General features: G+C 57.1%; 8 protein-coding genes across 8 annotated transcripts; 6 read left to right on the forward strand and 2 right to left on the reverse strand.

Moving 5' to 3' along the window:
* Nucleotides 1-322: 322 nt before the first annotated feature.
* BO70DRAFT_313017 (uncharacterized protein) lies at nucleotides 323-1411 on the reverse strand (the record flags this gene model as incomplete). Its single annotated transcript, XM_025540232.1, has 3 exons — nucleotides 323-714; nucleotides 774-1002; nucleotides 1041-1411. The coding sequence occupies 3 exons, from the start codon at nucleotides 1409-1411 to the stop codon at nucleotides 526-528; spliced, it is 789 nt and encodes a 262-aa protein (XP_025400151.1). The 3' UTR covers nucleotides 323-525.
* Nucleotides 1412-1654: 243 nt separating this feature from the next.
* Nucleotides 1655-2124, forward strand: BO70DRAFT_361208 (uncharacterized protein). Its single transcript, XM_025542991.1, has one exon. The coding sequence runs from the start codon at nucleotides 1740-1742 to the stop codon at nucleotides 2010-2012; it is 273 nt and encodes a 90-aa protein (XP_025400152.1). The 5' UTR covers nucleotides 1655-1739; the 3' UTR covers nucleotides 2013-2124.
* A 454-nt stretch (nucleotides 2125-2578) lies between these two features.
* Nucleotides 2579-3590, forward strand: BO70DRAFT_334717 (uncharacterized protein; the record flags this gene model as incomplete). Its single annotated transcript, XM_025541029.1, has 3 exons — nucleotides 2579-3046; nucleotides 3108-3336; nucleotides 3399-3590. Exons 1-3 carry the CDS (start codon nucleotides 2676-2678, stop codon nucleotides 3588-3590), a joined length of 792 nt encoding a protein of 263 aa, XP_025400153.1. The 5' UTR covers nucleotides 2579-2675.
* Nucleotides 3591-4091: 501 nt separating this feature from the next.
* Nucleotides 4092-5588, forward strand: BO70DRAFT_378971 (Gfo/Idh/MocA family protein; the record flags this gene model as incomplete). Its single annotated transcript, XM_025545303.1, has 2 exons — nucleotides 4092-4184; nucleotides 4244-5588. 2 exons carry the CDS (start codon nucleotides 4092-4094, stop codon nucleotides 5510-5512), a joined length of 1362 nt encoding a protein of 453 aa, XP_025400154.1. The 3' UTR covers nucleotides 5513-5588.
* Nucleotides 5589-8067: 2479 nt separating this feature from the next.
* BO70DRAFT_361210 (putative RNA binding protein) lies at nucleotides 8068-9307 on the forward strand. Its single transcript, XM_025542992.1, has one exon. It carries the CDS (start codon nucleotides 8218-8220, stop codon nucleotides 9031-9033), a length of 816 nt encoding a protein of 271 aa, XP_025400155.1. The 5' UTR covers nucleotides 8068-8217; the 3' UTR covers nucleotides 9034-9307.
* Nucleotides 9308-9553: 246 nt separating this feature from the next.
* Nucleotides 9554-11329, forward strand: BO70DRAFT_313028 (thiolase family protein). Its single transcript, XM_025540233.1, has 3 exons — nucleotides 9554-9803; nucleotides 9881-10825; nucleotides 10887-11329. The coding sequence occupies exons 1-3, from the start codon at nucleotides 9648-9650 to the stop codon at nucleotides 11085-11087; spliced, it is 1302 nt and encodes a 433-aa protein (XP_025400156.1). The 5' UTR covers nucleotides 9554-9647; the 3' UTR covers nucleotides 11088-11329.
* A 236-nt stretch (nucleotides 11330-11565) lies between these two features.
* Nucleotides 11566-13255, reverse strand: BO70DRAFT_395497 (NAD-dependent succinate-semialdehyde dehydrogenase; the record flags this gene model as incomplete). The annotated part of the gene is made up of 5 exons (XM_025546545.1): nucleotides 11566-11661; nucleotides 11718-12027; nucleotides 12087-12945; nucleotides 13020-13107; nucleotides 13226-13255. The coding sequence occupies 5 exons, from the start codon at nucleotides 13253-13255 to the stop codon at nucleotides 11566-11568; spliced, it is 1383 nt and encodes a 460-aa protein (XP_025400157.1).
* A 1901-nt stretch (nucleotides 13256-15156) lies between these two features.
* Nucleotides 15157-15872, forward strand: BO70DRAFT_370391 (carbonic anhydrase; the record flags this gene model as incomplete). Its single annotated transcript, XM_025544733.1, has 2 exons — nucleotides 15157-15169; nucleotides 15244-15872. The coding sequence occupies 2 exons, from the start codon at nucleotides 15157-15159 to the stop codon at nucleotides 15870-15872; spliced, it is 642 nt and encodes a 213-aa protein (XP_025400158.1).
* Between the last annotated feature and the right edge of the window lie 804 nt (nucleotides 15873-16676).

Here is a 16676-nt window from a genome sequence, read left to right on the forward strand (position 1 = left end):
ATAAGGTTATACAAAGGCAATTAATCCCCTCCGATGAACTTCCTGGTAACAGTGGGAGAAGTGCCCCGCTGGCGTACATAGAATCTATTTAATCTTTTTATAGCCGGGGTTGTTTTCATGCCTGAGGCAGGGTTCGCAGTCCAATCAGAGACAGTCACGGTCCCCCCACATGGCCGCAACACCAAAGAAACAAGCCTTGGGGGGCTGCCGGTTATTGGGTGGGGAGTCATGAAAGGTGGATCGGGGCATATGCTACTGCTCGAAACATTGTACGTAGATAGATATGTTAGACGAACGGCTCCTTCCGTACCCGCAAGGCCGTGTCCAGTTCAGCTCATCATTATTATTATCAAGACAATCATCTGTCAGTCATTCGCCGCATCCAAGCCTGTCGTTCCAGCGACCGCGGAGCAGATAGTACGATCATAACCAGGGGAATCTCTGCCATCCAATCCGACCAGATGTGCCCTAACGCCAGACCAAATATTTCCTAACGCCAGATCAAACGCCTCCGTCCGTCCAGAATCAGGTCGCTTTCATCATAGTCGAGCCACACGCGCCGCCAAGCCAATACCGGGCCAGCAGCTGCGCGGCTTCTGTGTTCCTCTGGGTGAAGTCGAACAGCTCTGTGGAGCGGACGGTGAGGGTCTGCCCGTCGAAGCTGGCCTCTAGGACCCGGGCATGTCGAGGACCCATCAGAGACACGAGCAGTATCTGAGGCATGTTAGTAGACTGCTAAGTTTAATGGCAGACAGAAGAGAGAGACGTCTTACCGGAGCAACAACATGCGGGCGGAAGGTCTTGGTGCGGAGACGCGTAGCCATGATGTCGGTAATGGTCATGATCTCGCCGCGAAGCAGTCGCTCATCCCCCATTGCATCGCTGATAAGCATGGCCTTGATATGCGGGATGGTTGGATCCGCAAGCTCCGTCACCGCCGCAGCTTCCCAGCTGAACCCGATACACTCCAGAAGGAGACCGAACTTGTAGTCGCCGAGCTGACTTGAGAGAGGGAAATGGGAGATTGAGAAGAGACTCACTCGCGGGGCACTCCCGACGGCGGGGGATTGTGAGGATGCTGCTCCTCGGCGGCCTCTTTGCAGTCCAGAAAATGACGGAAGAGAAAATCTTCCAGGTCTCGAACATTCCACATGGGCCGGTCCGAGGATAGCTCCGTGTCTACAAACTCATCCTCCTTATCTGGGAGAGGTAGATCCTCGGCGTATGGGCGGAAAAACCGAGGCAGGGCGTTGGTGCCGTCTTTCAGGGTCAGAGGGAGGTGATGGATCCCGACTGTCTGGAGGTCAGTCGGCTCGAGATACAGATTGGGCGATTTCTTGACACGCTCCTCGATGGTAGCCAGAGCACGGCGACGGGCCTTCCTCTCCAGCATGAGAGAACGATCGTCCATGCTGACTTGCTTTCATTGGAACACTGGGGGGTGGTTTGTTCATGGTTGTTGTGTTGAGGAGGAGAGGATTGGATGGTCGGTCGAGGCGGGTGGCGGCCTGGTGCGCCGCTGTTGAGGCCTGAGGCACTGAATGATCGATTCCCTGGCGGTTGCCCGGCAACACCCGCGAACGCCCGCGAAGTAGATATATACTACTTACTGACTGGACTGTCTGAGGCAGTAGTTATGTACCCTACCGGTAGTGACAGATGCACATAAGTTACTCGGAGGCTACACTTGGCCAGTGAGTCAAATCTACCATGTTGGGCAACGGCCACGTCGTGCAGAGATGCGCGCGTGCCCCCGCGCCTCTCCTTCAGTGCAAGGCCATCCATCCTACAACGTTTCCAGAAACCGCCACCAGATCTTTACTACCTTTGCCGAATACGACGAGAACTATATCCGTTTCCTCAATGATGATCCATTCCCGGCCGGGGCTCCCCGCCCGTTCTTGAAGATGCACGAATTCGGTCCTTGGGAGACAACCAACCGGACAGATATGAAGCAAGTTGGGAGCATTCTGCTGGCCATCGCGCTGCGCGCTCATGCGGATGCCCAGTAGAGCGGCCTATCTCATAGTGGGGAGAATTCTGACAGTGAGATTGAACGTGGATGGGCGTGCTTGTCCGGGTGTCATGTGGAGGTTAGGGATGTGGACGGAGCCTACAGCGAGGTAGCAAGGCCGTAGGGTCGTCGTATTGGTGATTTCCTTGTCATCGTAGTTCATGTTGACACATTCTTTATCATATATCATGTAGCATATATATAGCCTTTTAGCTGGTTTTATGTTGCGCCGCATGGCAAGTATTACAGCAATCCTGTTCCTCTGTATCGCTCAATCAGCTTCGCCGTCTGGCGGTCGACCTGGTCCGACTGCTCTAACCGAGCGCATACTTGACCAATAGACAGAACATCTACAAACAGTTACCGCCACGAGTAAGTGACTTTGAGAGATAAATGTTAGAGAACGCAGACAGGGTGTTTTACCTCTGACAGCTCATAAGAGAATGCTTCGTGGCCAATGGGTGGGCCACAGGCAGGGCTGAGACCCCGACAGCGGCAACGAGGATCGACTTGTGATTGCGGGGCAACGCCGGGAGATTTCCAACCCCATCGGTCTAGCCGCGAGCATTCCAGACTGCAGGTCTTCTCCTCATCCCATCCAGACTGGAAAGTCTGATATATTTCTTTTCTTCTGGTTGTCACTCATACGTACATCGTGATAATGGAGCCCGTCACCGAGTCTCGCAATCGGTACAATCTTCGCAGAGCTCTCACCCTCATGGAAAGGGACATCAAAGCCCTGGAAGAGACGGACACACATGTCTTAGACCAAGCCGTACTGAAACGGTGCAGGGTCCGGGCTCTACCTCTGAGCCTTGATGCGGATGACTCGCTCACAGCCAAATATTTCACTTCTTTTGCTCCCGAAAACATGCCAGCGCCAACACCAGGATATGTCGACCGAGAATACAATACCGACGGACTAACCCTGTCCAGCGAACGCGGGCGACTGATCTACCTTTACCTTCAATCATACGTTCGCAAGTTGATGATGGATTTCCCAGAGGTCCAACGAACGTGGTCGAGCAACCAGTAAGTCCCCCAGTACTACCCCCTGGTTTACCACACATCCCCTTACTCATCGTGTCGCCAGGATCGGCGATTACAATTTTGGCAATCTATACCGGACGCTTGAGCCCGAATTTGGCACGTTGTCGATAATCCATGTTGCGAATTCCCACAAGCCGCATATCAAATGCATCATGCACAACGACCTTGATGTAGATGACGGTCATCTGCTCTATGGGGAAATAATGACCGTCATCCGGATAATGTTGGGTCAACTGAAGCAGAAGGTGTTTGTCAATCACATGATTGCGCCGGTAACCCTACCTCCTTCCGAGCAACCTCAACAAAAAAGAAAGACAGCTGATCATGACGACAGGTTCTGCTCTTTTCCATGAATCGATGGCATCCGCGTGCCATCGAGGCATACTTCGATGGCCAGGAGCTGTTGATACGCCGCACGAAGCCCTATGATTTTACATTCTTGAATGCGGCTGGGTTGACGACCTTTGCACAATGGTTCCTGGGCGATCCTATTGGCGACACGTCCAGAGGGGCGGTGCGGACTTGATGGGCGTCGATCATGGGGGGAGGGTGCCTGGGTTACGGTGTTTTCGGGGTTCTATAACTTCCTTACGTGTTAATGGGTCTTTAGATGGTTTCATATATGCTGGGTCTTTCCGTTTCTGCGCCTTGTAGTTTCATCATGGCGAGTGGACTTGCCATATGCTGCTCCATGTGAAGGCAGAGCCTGTATGATGCAGCATACATCCTAGGTGCCTCAGCCGCCGTCAGCTTTCCTTAATTACTTTGCCGATAAGCGCCACCGATGCGGGGCGAGCCAAGGAGAAGATGCCGTGAGAACCGGCCGGGTCTATCAGGATTCGGGGTGATGGAATTAGATTCCTGGCCTGGTGGCCAAGCTAGCTCTAGTCTCCCCGGGAGTCCCAGTGCTAACCCCTTCCCCCTCCCCCCGCATCCAGAAACGTCGCATCGCCTAAAGAGTAAAAACTCACACACCCACTCCAATCTTGGCGTGGCAGCTGGACATCGGATCTACGGCTGTAACAGTATGGCTCATGGCGCTTGGCAGCAGCAAGCGGCTAAGGGCTTCCCCGCGGCGACAGCTCTTACCCGGCTGCACCCCAGACCGAAACGATGCACGGTGAGTCCCGCATCCACAGGGCCGGGGTTCCCCAGAAAACATATAACTAGGCTTCTTAGTTCCGACTTCCTACTTCTTTGACTCATACTCATACTCATACTCATAGTCCCACTCCCACTCACACTCACACTCATCAAACCAACAAAAACAACAACAAAAACAACCCCAACCCCAATCCCAACATGACCCTCCAAATCATCATCATCGGCGCAGGCCTCATCGGCCCCCGGCACGCCGAATCCGTCCTCTCCAACCCCTCGACGAACCTACTCGCGCTCATCGACCCCTCGCCCAGCGCAGCCCCCATCGCGACCTCCCTGAACACGCTATACTTCCCCTCGCTCTCTGCCCTCCTCACCACCCCCAACACGCCGCACCCGGACGCCGCGATCGTCTGCACGCCCAACCACACGCACGTCTCGATCGCCCAAGACCTCCTATCGCACAACATCCACATCCTCCTCGAAAAGCCCATCAGCGACAACATCCCCTCGGCCCTGTCCCTGCTCAAAACCGCCACCCAACCCCAACACTCGCACCTGAAACTCCTCATCGGCCACCACCGACGCTTCAACGCCTACATGCTCAAAACCAAGGAAATCATCACCTCGGGCTCCCTGGGCCCCCTCATCGCCATCAACGGCCTCTGGACGCTCCAGAAACCCCCCTCCTACTTCGCCCCGGACTGGCGGCGCGCCGCCTCCTCCGGCGGCGTCCTCAGCATCAACCTCATCCACGACATCGACCTCCTGCACGACCTCTTCGGGCCCATCACGCGCGTCTTCGCCGAAAAGACACCCCCGCAGCGTCCTGCCACGGACGCGTCCCATACCGCCGAGGAAGGCGCCGCGATCACCCTGCGGTTTGCGTCCGGGCTCGTCGGCACGTTCCTCGTCTGCGATGCCACGCCCTCCCCGCATAACTTTGAAGCCGGGACGGGCGAGAATCCCTTGATTTGGGAAGCGGGGAAGAAGCGCGACGCGGACTTTTATCGGATTTTTGGGGCCAGGGCGTCGTTGTCGGTGCCGGATATGAGACGGTGGAGTTATGATGGTTGTGATGGTGAGGAGGGGGTTGGGGGGATGGAGAAGGAGAAGGGGTGGGGGATGCCGTTGCGCACGGAGGAGTTTGAGGTGCAGAAGGGAACGCCGTTTGATTTGCAGCTGCAGCATTTCGTCGAGGTTATTGCGGGTAGGGAGGAGCCGAGGTGTACGGGTGTGGAGGGGTTGAGGGCCCTGGTTGTTGTGCAGGCGGTTAAGACGGCGTTGGAGGAGGGGAGGGCCGTGGAGGTTAGGGATGTGGAGGCTGTGCTGGCTGAGAGTGAGTGAGTAGGGTGTTGACTTGGTTGGTTGGTTGGTTGGTTGATTGATTGGTGATTTACTGTTTACTATGTCGGGAGATGAGGGGTTTATGGATGGGTAAATGGGTGCTGCATTCGGGCACAATGGCATTGTTGTTTGTCTGGGGCCAATTATCTGTCCGGTGGGATGGGTGTTGGGTGGCGGGTGGCTGGTAGCTTAGCTGGCGTTGTAAATGCGCAGAGAGCTAGCTGAATGGTAGATGGATGTGGTCTGAGAGCTAGCTACCGAGCTAGCTAGCTAGGTGGGACGATGAACTGTGAGGCTGGAGGCTGGAGGCTGTATGGGCAGCTGCGCCATATGTGCAATCAATGCTATGTCGCGCACCGGGTCGGACCGCAGCCCTTGCTCACCGCGCAGACCGCCGGCGTTGGTTTGTGGTTTGCGTTCTCCTGGCCTGGCCCTGGCTGCAATACCACCCCCGAATACTACCTGTCTTGCCCTTACAGGGGCGATGTAGGGAGAAGCCGGATGAGGCTGCTTGCTTGCCTGCGGCGCCACCAGTCGCAGCGGCAGCCGGCCAGGCAGAGACAGGGATCATTCCCGCTGCCTAGACTGGGAGGACGTCTGGACCCAGACTAGAGCCCCAGAACTAGAGTCTTACTATTGTTATTATTGTTATACCTGCGAGATGACTGCTACTGCTCCTAATCCCGCTAGCTCGACCGCCAGTCCGCCCAGGCCAATGATCCGTCAGGCAGACATGCCTGCAAGGACAGCGATGCTGCGCGTTGCCGCAGCCCTACCTGCCAGAGGCTCTATTCCATCGGCCCTGGAGGCATGGATGGAGGCTCTACGGTCTGCAGTTAGAAAGTATTGGTATAAGACCCCGAACCAACAGTAGATGAAAAAAGATATCCCAGATGTGATGTCATCTGTCCCTCCCCTCCCCCACTGATCAGTCGAACCCTCATCCACATTGGGTGCCCGGCTGACTTGGGTAGCCCTGTGACCACCACCACTGGCGACTGGCAGCCACACTCCATCGCCACATGGACGGTCCCCCCATCCGGTACATCCCCATTGTTGATTGTTGATTGTTGGTGAGCCGTAAGGCTGGATGGACAGACACACCGACTTGATCGGCGGAGCTCTGACTACCTACTTACTAGCTCGTGTCTCTCCCTCCCTCTCACCAAGCTCAGCCACAGCCCGCCCGGGCGGACGCATGCCCTGTACCTGGTGATCGTCAAACCAACCACTGCTCTGATTGCCTTATACATACCATAGACGACTGCCGGCCGGGCCATCCCATGTCGTAACCCGCACCGCACCGTCTTTGTCGGTCTTTGTCTTTTGTCTGTATCATCATGAACAGTCACTTCTTTGTCTAGTCTTCCTTCACGCGATGCGGATTGCCCTTTGTCGCGCGGCTGCCGTCCCAGTGCTTCAGCTGCCCGAATTCGCACTCGTATTCTCAGCTCCCCCTATCATCAGCCGAAGCGAACCCATGACTCCCACCACATGTCGTGGATCGATGACATTGTCGCGACGCCGTGGTCCCTAGCCCTGGCACACAGAAAACCGATGAAACTGCCTCTGCTTCCGTCTCTGCCTCCTTCCCGTCTTGTCTGCTACCGCACCGCTACAACCATGCCTGTGTTTCGTGTCTAGTAAGTAGAAGCAGCAGCAGCAGCAGCAGCCGCCGCCGCCCAGCCTACGGAGATTGCGCCACGGCCCCGGCACCGTCGCTTTTAAAAAGCTAGTTGAGCCGGGGGGGAACTTCGCACCACCACGTCGCTGGGTGTCAACACGATACTTGGGACGTGGTTTCTTCGCCTGCTTACCGCAGCTTCAGCCAGGGCATGTGTGTGGTCGAGGAGTACACCGAGATATACTACCTGAGAGAGGTGCGCCGACGACGGGTCCTCCAGCGGTGTCCTCTGGGTGGTGCGGGCTACTGCCATCGCGCGCGCATCATTAGCCTGGGAGAACGACACCGACACCGACACCAACACCGATATCGATACCGACACACCAGTCGCCCGCCGCCCATCCGACCCAGTACACCCCCGCGAGACATGCGATCCTTGCGACAGCGCATCGTGGACCCGCGGGAGCCGCGACGGAGCCAGCGTGCCGAACGTCCTGAGGCTCCCCGGCGACCGCGGCCACCGTACCGACGCAGCAACTCGTTCCGGCTGCTGTTTCCGTTCTTGAGGCGGGGGCCTGATTCAGACACTGAGTCGGGGCGGGGGGAGGATAATCCGCGCGGGCGTGGGCGGTCTCCTCGTCCGTATGCCATGGGGGGGTCTGGGCCTGAGGTACCGGTTCCCCCCATCCACCGCGAGCCGCGGACTTCCCTTCCCCGGCATCGTCCTGTCGCCCCGCAGATCCGCCTGGTCTCCCCCCGGCCTGCCCCAGCTTTTCGTGTCCCCCCTGCTCCTGTCCCCCGCGTCACTCGTGAGCATAGGCGACCTGGCCCAATCTTGCGCGAACCGAGACCGCGCCCACAGTCTTACCCACAACCTTACCCCCCTCGTCCCCCTTCACCCCGTCATCCTTCACCCCTCCCGCGACCTGCTCCCCAGCCGAGAGCTTCTTCCCCTCACCCTCGTCCTTCTTCTCATCCACGTTCGTCATCTCACCCACGTCCTTCATCCTGTCCACGTCCTTCACGCTATCCACGACCCACCGCGTCTCAGCCAGCGTTGTCGACCAACCCTCAGCAACCGATGTCGACCGGCTACCATCCAGAGCTGTCGAACACCGCTCAGCCGGCCATGTCGACCCCCTCCCAGGCAGAGAGTGCTCGTCCCTCTCGTCCTCCCACCGCGCCTCCCACGAGAGTCCGACCCCCACGCGAGAGATCCCCCGTTGTCGAACGCGAGCCGATTCGCAAGCCGCGCCCCCCGGCCTCCCCCGTGGAGATCCACAACACCACGCAGCAGCGACCCTCGTCGGAGCTACCCGGGGGGCGCCACGTGCACTTCGCAGAGCAAGTGGAGGAGCACCCCCTGAGCAACAACGACAGCTCCCACACCAACAACGAGTCCGAAGACACGTCGCCCCGCTTCTACAAAAACCACACAATCCACCGCCATCACTCCCCAGGCAGCGAGGACCGTCGCCGCACCGCGTCGCCCTACCCCGACCCGTTCAAGGACCCCCGATACGCCTACCCCTCACCGCCGCGCCGTGAACACTTTGTGCCGCTGATCCCTCGCGCGCGAGGACCTTCGCCGAGGGGCCACGGGCGCCGTCGACCAGATTCCCCGATGCCGGAGGACACTCCAAGACACCGGTACATGCGACAGCCGGAGCTGCGTCGTCCTGAGCCCCGCATCATCCAGGAGGGGAGCAGGTTCATGGCGGAGCGGGGAGCCCGAGCGTATGACGCGTCTCGTGGCCGGGACGGCGGAATGTCGCGTCCCCCGGAGGGTGGACGGTGGAGACCGCGTATGCGGGAGTCGGAGTGGTATGGCGACATTCGATCGGGGGATGAGCGGGTGGCGGAGCATCGCGGCCACCGGGGATGGCACTGGCGGTGAGCAGACCAGCTAGAATGTCAATAATCATGACTGCGATGAGGCAAAGGCTTGTATGGTCATGATGACGGGGAGGATAGCATGGTTAGTAGTTGGGACGGCAGTTAGTTATGCAGGCTCGACATGGTTAGGATATGGTTATGGCGTTATGCAGACATGAGGGAATTGCAGACTGATACCCGGATGGAGGCCGGCGTCTAGGAGGATTTTCTTGATGACGTTTCATTTCATGTTGCTTTATTGCGTTGCGTGTGTTACTTGTGTTGCGTTCATTGTGTTGCGATGGAAGGAGTGAATGAAGAAGAGAGGAGAGAGGAGAAGAGTGAAGACAGCTGGACGTCACCGCCTTGACTCCGCACACGTGATGCGTGAGGCCGACAAGTTGATCCGCGCCGGCTGGAGTTGCCGAGGTTGCGGGTTGGCGGTTAGCAGCGGGCGGGAGGCGGAGGAGAGGCATGCATGTGCATCCAACACTCCCCTCTGCTGCTGCTGCTGCTGCTGCTTGCTTCCTCACTCTTCCTCACCCGTCTTCACTTACCCATCCATCTAATACCATCTTATCCTTCTGCCTCTTCCACTGTAAACCACCACCACACCATACTAGCTATATCATCGCCATGCTCACTCCCACTCCCACCCTCCCCCGCCTCACCGCGCGGACTCTCCCCGCATCCCGGCAATGGCCATGCCGTCACTTCAGCGCCGCTCGCCCCGTCCGCAAGGAGATCCAGGACGCCTACATCCTGAGTGCAGCACGCACCCCAACAGCCAAAGTAGCCCATCCCATCCCACCCCACCCCCACACAAACCCCCAATCAATCGCTCACTAACCACCCACCCCTCCACCCAGTTCAACGGCTCCTTCAGCACCCTCCCGGCCCCGACCCTCGGCGCCAGCGCCATCAAATCCGCAATTTCCAAATCCAACCTGCCCCCCTCGCACATCTCCTCCGTCTACATGGGCCACGTCCTGCAAGGCAACGTCGGCCAATCGCCCGCGCGGCAAGCGACCCTCCTCTCCTCGCTCCCCGCGACCGTCGAATCCACCACAATCAACAAAGTGTGCGCGTCGGGACTCAAAGCCGTAGCCATCGCCGCGCAGAACATCCAGCTCGGGCTCGCGTCCGCCCAGGTCGCAGGCGGGATGGAGAACATGTCGCGGGTACCGTACTACCTTCCGCGGTCGAGCCAACTTCCCCCCTTCGGGGAGATCAAGCTCGAAGACGGACTCATCAAGGACGGTCTCTGGGACGTATACAACCAATTCCACATGGGGATCTGTGCCGAAAAGACGGCAGCGAAGTACGAGATCTCGCGGGCCGAGCAGGACGAATACGCGATCCAGTCGTACGAGCGGGCGCAGAAGGCGTGGGCGGCCGGCGCGTTCGACGAGGAGATTGTCCCTGTGACGGTGCAGGGGAAGAAGGGGGAGACGGTGGTGGAGAGGGACGAGGGGTTTGAGAATCTGCGTGCGGATAAGTTGCGGGGGCTGAAGCCTGCGTTTTTGCGCGACGGGACCGGCACGGTCACCGCGGGGAATGCGTCGACGATGAATGACGGTGCGTCGGCCCTGGTGTTGGCGAGTCGGGAGTTGGCGAGGGAGTTTGGCGCGGGAAATCGTGCGTTGGCCCGCATTGTGAGTTCCGCTGATGCCGCGGTTGATCCGGTCGATTTCCCCGTCGCGCCGGCGAAGGCGGTTCCCATTGCGTTGGAGCGGGCCGGGATTACCATGGATCAGGTCGCTGTTTGGGAATTTAATGAGGCGTTTGCCGCCGTGATTAAGGCGAATGAGAAGGTATGTGATTGCTGTGTATATGATGGATGAATGGGCTTGCTGACTGACGGGTGTACTATAGATCCTTGGCCTGCAGGGCAAGAGGGTTAATCCCCTTGGAGGCGCCATCTCCCTTGGCCATGCGCTGGGGAGCTCCGGGTCCCGCATCTTGGTGACTCTGCTGCATCAGCTGCAGCCGGGCGAGTATGGCGTCGCGGCTATCTGTAATGGCGGGGGGGCGGCTACGGCTATGGTTGTGCAGAAGCTGGATCGGGTGGATTAGATGCAGCGTTGTGGCTGTATTGGCTGGGATGTGAGATGAATGATGCATATTCATGGTAGCTCATCTACTACTGTATTAGGAATGGTGTCCAAGATGATGATCTGGTAGTCGGGTGGTTGGCGGATGAGTGATAGTAAGTTATGTCTCTGGCATACCTATCTGCGAGGGTAGTAGGGATAATGTCGAGTAAATCTATCATTCATGGTAATTTTTCACTGTCTCAACACTGCATGTAGCTACCGACACTGCCGCAGCTGAGCGTCTCCACTTCGGGATTTAATATGCTTAAGGTGATGGTATTCCACCCTTGATTTATATTTGATAATTTAGTAGTGAATCTCATATTCTGATGCTATGCTACAATCCGCACTATGCTTCATATCCAGCAGTCAATCTGATATTCTGATGACGCTACATCCCACACCATGCTTCCCATCCATCCGCCAATCCGAGTCCGCCAATGCAAACATCCAACCCCCTAATAATGCCCCTGCACCGTCAGCGTCCCCGTCTTGGTAACCAAATACTCATTCACGGCAACCTCCTTCCCACTCTCCTTCCCATACCCGCTCTCCTTAATCCCCCAAAGGGTGCCTCCGCAGCCGACATGCCCCCAGTATTCAAGCCCACCATGCCGGCCTCCAAATTCTCAAACAACCTCCACAGCCGATCCGCATCCCTGGTGAACGCATAGCTCGCCAGCCCCATACTCGTATCATTGGCGACCTGCACCGCCTCCTCCTCGGTGTCAAACACATACAACGCGGCCAACGGCGCAAAGCTCTCCTCCCTGGACACGGCCATCTCCCTGGTCATGCCGGTCAAAATGGTCGGCTGGAAGAAATACCCCTTCTCCCCCTGCACCCGCCCCCCACCAAGAATCACCTTGGCGCCCAACATCTTCGCATCCTCGACCTGCGCCTCCGCCTTCTCGACGCCCCTCTCCGTCGTCAACGCCCCCATACTCACCCCTCCCTGGCCCCATGCCCCACCACCAACCCCCGCGTCCTCTCCCTCAACAACCCCGCAAACGCCTCATACACCCCGCGCTGCACATACACCCGATTGGCAGTAATACACGCCTGGCCGGCATGCCTCCACTTCAAGCCCATCAATGCCCCCACCGCGCCCTCCAAATCCGCATCCTCAAACACCAAAAACGGACAATTCCCCCCAAGTTCCAGGGTCACCTTCTTCAAGCCAGCGGAGCAATGCCTCGCAATCAACTTCCCCACCCTCGTCGACCCCGTAAACGTCACCTTCTTCACCAACTCATGTCGACACAACGCCTCGCTCAGACTCGGCGTGCTCCCCAAATCCGTCGTCAGCACGTTAAACACGCCGGCGGGAAACCCCGCCTGCATCGCCAGATACGCCACCGCCAGCGTCGACACCGGCGTCTCGGGACTCGGCTTCACGATCATCGTGCATCCCGCCGCCAAAGCCGCGCCGGCTTTGCGCAGCACCATCGCCACGGGGAAGTTCCACGGCACCAACGCCACGGATACCCCGATCGGCTGCTTGATGGTCAGGATGCGTCGGCCGGGCACTGCCGGCGTGCTGATCGTCCCCGAGATGCGCTCGGCTTCGCCTGCGAACCAGCGCGTGAAGCTGCAGGCATAGTCGATCTCGCTGAGGGATTCGGAGAGGGGTTTGCCCGTCTCGTGGGTGATGATTTGCGAGAGATCGGCTTTGTGCGTCCGGATGAGCTGGTCCCAGTTCGTGAGCCATTGGGAGCGTTGGAGAGGGGTGGTGGTTTTGTAGGTGGTGAAGGCGGCGTGCGCGGCTTGCACGGCGCTGTCGACGTCCGTGGCTTGGAAGGTTGGGCACGCGCCCCAGGGGAGGGCGGTGCCGGGGTCTGAGTGGGTTAGTTTTGTTGTTGTGGTGGTGGTGGTGATAGCGGGTATAATAGGGATGGGGGGAAGGAGGTACCGATTATCTCAAAGTGCTCATTGCTGGCAGACTTAACCCAGGTGTTATTAACGAAGGAGTCGAAGTGGAGGATCGACGGGTCGGAGAGCTGCTCGCTATATTAGATGGCGGATGTAGATAAGCTGGACGAGGGCATAAGGGAAATGATTGGGGCAGTGATGAGGGGGTTCTGATGATGGTGGTGTATAGGACGGGATAAAAGCTACCTGGAAGGGGAGTTTGTATTCGGTCGCCATATCGAGACAAGTAATCCGCAAACACTTTACAATAAACTCGTGCTATCCAGCAATATTTCTCTCTCTTCAGGATAGTATCATCAGGAAGAAAGAGAAGAGAGAGGACAGAGAGAGAGAGAGAGAGAGAGAGCGAAAGAGGAGGTTGGCACACGCAAACCCCGCACGACCCCTCCTCGGATGTCGGCCGGACTGTCGCACAGCTGTGACATGGCTGGGAGGGGTTCCATGGATCATCACGATGTCTGTCGACAGTTTACGATCACTGTGATGGTTTAGAGTGGCTGAGGGAGATGAGATGAGCTGAGATGGACCAGCATCCTGATTGGCTTCTTACTCTGCCTGAGGGATCAGGCAGCTATCCCTCGTCGACACCCGCTCGGCCAGGCAGCAAGGCGCCCGCCCGTCCCTGTCAGGTGTCAGGTCTCAGCTGTCACACCGCACTGTGGCTGTGGCTGTGGCTGTGCTACACATAACCCGTGGCTGTGCATCTTCCCTCTTCCCCTCCAGTCTCCACGCATCATCACCTTGTTCCTCACTGGGGAAACAACTCATCACGCAGGATATTTCCCTCATACTCCATGCTTCCAATGCCGATTTAACCAGATGCACACTGCGCACTGCACACTGCACAGGGCCAACTCGCACTCGAGTAGCCATCCTCAGCCGATCATCCGGCCCCCTGATTCCCAATCCCGGAGCCCGACGCTCTGATCACACCGCGGTAATTACTTTCGCCAGACAGCGTCATGCTCGACCCCAGCGCAGCGAATCTGGCAGCACCAGCACCAACAGCAGCAGCATCGTCATCACCATCTCATCTCGTACGAGATATCAGCTGACTGGGCGCAGTCGCGGGGTCGATGAGATGAGATGAGATGAGTTGAGATGGATCATGCGACGTGACGTGCGAGGAGCGCGTTGGCAGGGCAGGCAGGCAGCCAGAAGTGCGGCCTGATAAGATAGGCCACCAGCCAGCCAGCCAGCCAGCCAGCTAGCCACAATCCCCATTAACGGCGCCATCCACCCACACAGCTAGCTGGTTTTGGTTTCATTTGATGGCTGGCTCCTCCTGTTTCAACCGCCACCAACAAGAAGTGAAATAAAAAAAAAAAAAGCCTCAAAGATTCAGCCAAATACCACTAACTACTATTAATATCCATATCCACCGCCCCTCAACACCAAAAAAAAAAGAAAAAGGAGAAAGAGAGTACGGATGTCGGACGGACGTCATTATGCCTCGGCTAGCACGGCAGGGAGGAAAGGGGACGGACGGCATGGAAGCCCGCGATGTTCTCGAACCATATATTAACGGACTAAGTCGCGACAGGGTCCGTGCTTGATGACAGACCGGACGAATGGGATGGACCGGATAACCCATACCCATTACCCATCAGCCCCGAATCAAGGCGTGGGACGGAGTAATAACTATACTACCGTAGTACTAGTTATAGATACTAGTGCTACTTACTGTATGTTATATTGAGGGCTTGATCTGACCGATCATGCAACTAGCATAGTTGTCCTGTCCACCTCAGATCTACCCACCCGCCCACCGGGCTGTGGCAGTGGTAGTGGTAGTGGTATCTATCTAGTGGCAGGTAGCCGGTGGCAGGTGTCAGGAGTATGGATCGATAGATGGGTCATCGGCTTATCGGCCCTTCCGTGTCGTGTCGTGTCGTGTCTCGTCTGGTCTCCTTTTATCGACATTCGACATTCGACACCCTGGGCTGAGGGGTCCGCAATATTGTTTCGCGCAGGATAAGTAGCTCGATCACCCCATCGCTCACCACACCAAGCATCACCATCAAGCCTTACGCATCAAGCCTCAAGCCTCAAGCACTCGTACTCGCACTCATCACTTTACAGTGCACTCACTCACAGTCACATCTAACTCACCCACCATGGCCGTAACAGGTATGTCCCCCTCCCCTCGCCTCCCCCTCCCATCCCATCCCAACCCCCAAAACCCCAAAACTAACCCCAACCAGACGCCTTCATCTCCGCCCTCGACCACAACAAAGAGTGGGCGGCCAAAACGGCCCAAGAAGACCCTCTCCTCTTCCCCACGCTCGCCAACGGCCAACACCCCCAAATCCTCTGGATCGGATGCTCCGACTCCCGGTGCCCCGAAACGACCCTCTTGGACCTCAAACCCGGCGACGTGTTCGTGCACCGCAACATCGCCAACATCATCCACGCGACGGACCTCAGCTCGTCGGCGGTGATCGAGTACGCGGTGCGCCATCTCCGGGTGAAACACGTGGTGCTGTGCGGGCACACGAGCTGCGGCGGCATCGCGGCCGCGCTGGGCAACAAGCCGCTTGGGATCTTGGATCTGTGGTTGTTGCCGTTGCGGCAGATCCGGTCGCAGCATTTGAAGGAGCTGCAGGGTCTGAAGACGGAGGAGGCCAGTTTGAGGCTCGTGGAGTTGAATATCCAGGAGGGGGTCAGGTTGCTCAAGCAGAAGGATGTGATTCTGGAGGCGATTGAGACGAGGGGGCTGCAGATCCATGCGCTCATTTATGATGTTGCGTGTGGTGTGTTGAGGGAGTTGGCGAGTGATGAGCCTGAGGAGGCGATTAAGGCCCGGTTGGCCTCGTTTAAGTTGGAGGCGTAGGGTTGCTTTGCTTTGCTTTGTTTTGTTTTGTAGCCAGCGTTCAGCTTTTTTATTTCCTGTTCTTTTCTTTTCTTTTTTTTGTTTTTTTCTCTTTACTCTTTAAGTTTGTGTCCCTTTTCGAACCCTGCTCTGATCCGGATTACGGCAGGTGGTGAGCGAGTGAGCGAGTGAGCGAGTGAGTGTACTATAGCCAGCTGGTGTGTGTACTGTGTACTGTGTATATACGAGCGCGTCATTTCCCTTCCCTTCCCCCTCTTTTACTTTCATTCTTATTTTTTCATTTTTATTATTTATTTATTTATTTTTTAACTTTCATTTTTCACGCCTGACTCTAACTATAATTCCTATATCAGGTCAGATGGGTGGCTGATACCAAGACCACCAAGCTTCACTTATATAGTACAGACTACATATATAGTACAGTCAGTTCAGGCCTCTGCATGCGCATCTGCATGCGCATCGCCTGTGGAGAGCCCACTCAGCCCAGCCCAGCCCAGCCCGACCCGACACTCCCAGCCGGCCCAGCCCCACCACCATCATCCTCCCGTCCTGGTTTTTCCCGAGTCCTGCCTCCTGACAAGTGACACCCGGTTCCATCCTCCCTCCCTAACGCTCCCTGAAACCAGACCTGATTGCCCCCCCGCTATTACAGTGGAGCCACCGCCGAATCTGCCGTCCCTGGATAATTAATAATAATTTTACAATTTAGGGAGATTCCCACCTGTCTATCGACAGTGCTGACTGACTGCCGAGAAAAAAAAAAAAAAAAAAAAAAAAAAAAGTCCCTGGGTTAAGGGAAAAAGT

Source organism: Aspergillus heteromorphus (genome assembly GCF_003184545.1).
Source record: "Aspergillus heteromorphus CBS 117.55 chromosome Unknown BO70scaffold_9, whole genome shotgun sequence".
In the NCBI taxonomy this organism is placed as follows: domain Eukaryota; kingdom Fungi; phylum Ascomycota; class Eurotiomycetes; order Eurotiales; family Aspergillaceae; genus Aspergillus; species Aspergillus heteromorphus.

Excerpts from the sequence above, each read along its gene's own strand:
- BO70DRAFT_361210 (XM_025542992.1), top strand. The coding sequence starts at position 8,218 with ATGTCGACCGGCTACCATCCAGAGCTGTCGAACACCGCTCAGCCGGCC.
- BO70DRAFT_361208 (XM_025542991.1), top strand. The coding sequence starts at position 1,740 with ATGCGCGCGTGCCCCCGCGCCTCTCCTTCAGTGCAAGGCCATCCATCC.
- BO70DRAFT_313028 (XM_025540233.1), top strand. The coding sequence starts at position 9,648 with ATGCTCACTCCCACTCCCACCCTCCCCCGCCTCACCGCGCGGACTCTC. Across the intron at positions 9,804-9,880 it reads CACGCACCCCAACAGCCAAA|TTCAACGGCTCCTTCAGCAC; the intron begins GTAGCCCATCCC and ends CCCTCCACCCAG. Across the intron at positions 10,826-10,886 it reads TGATTAAGGCGAATGAGAAG|ATCCTTGGCCTGCAGGGCAA; the intron begins GTATGTGATTGC and ends GGTGTACTATAG.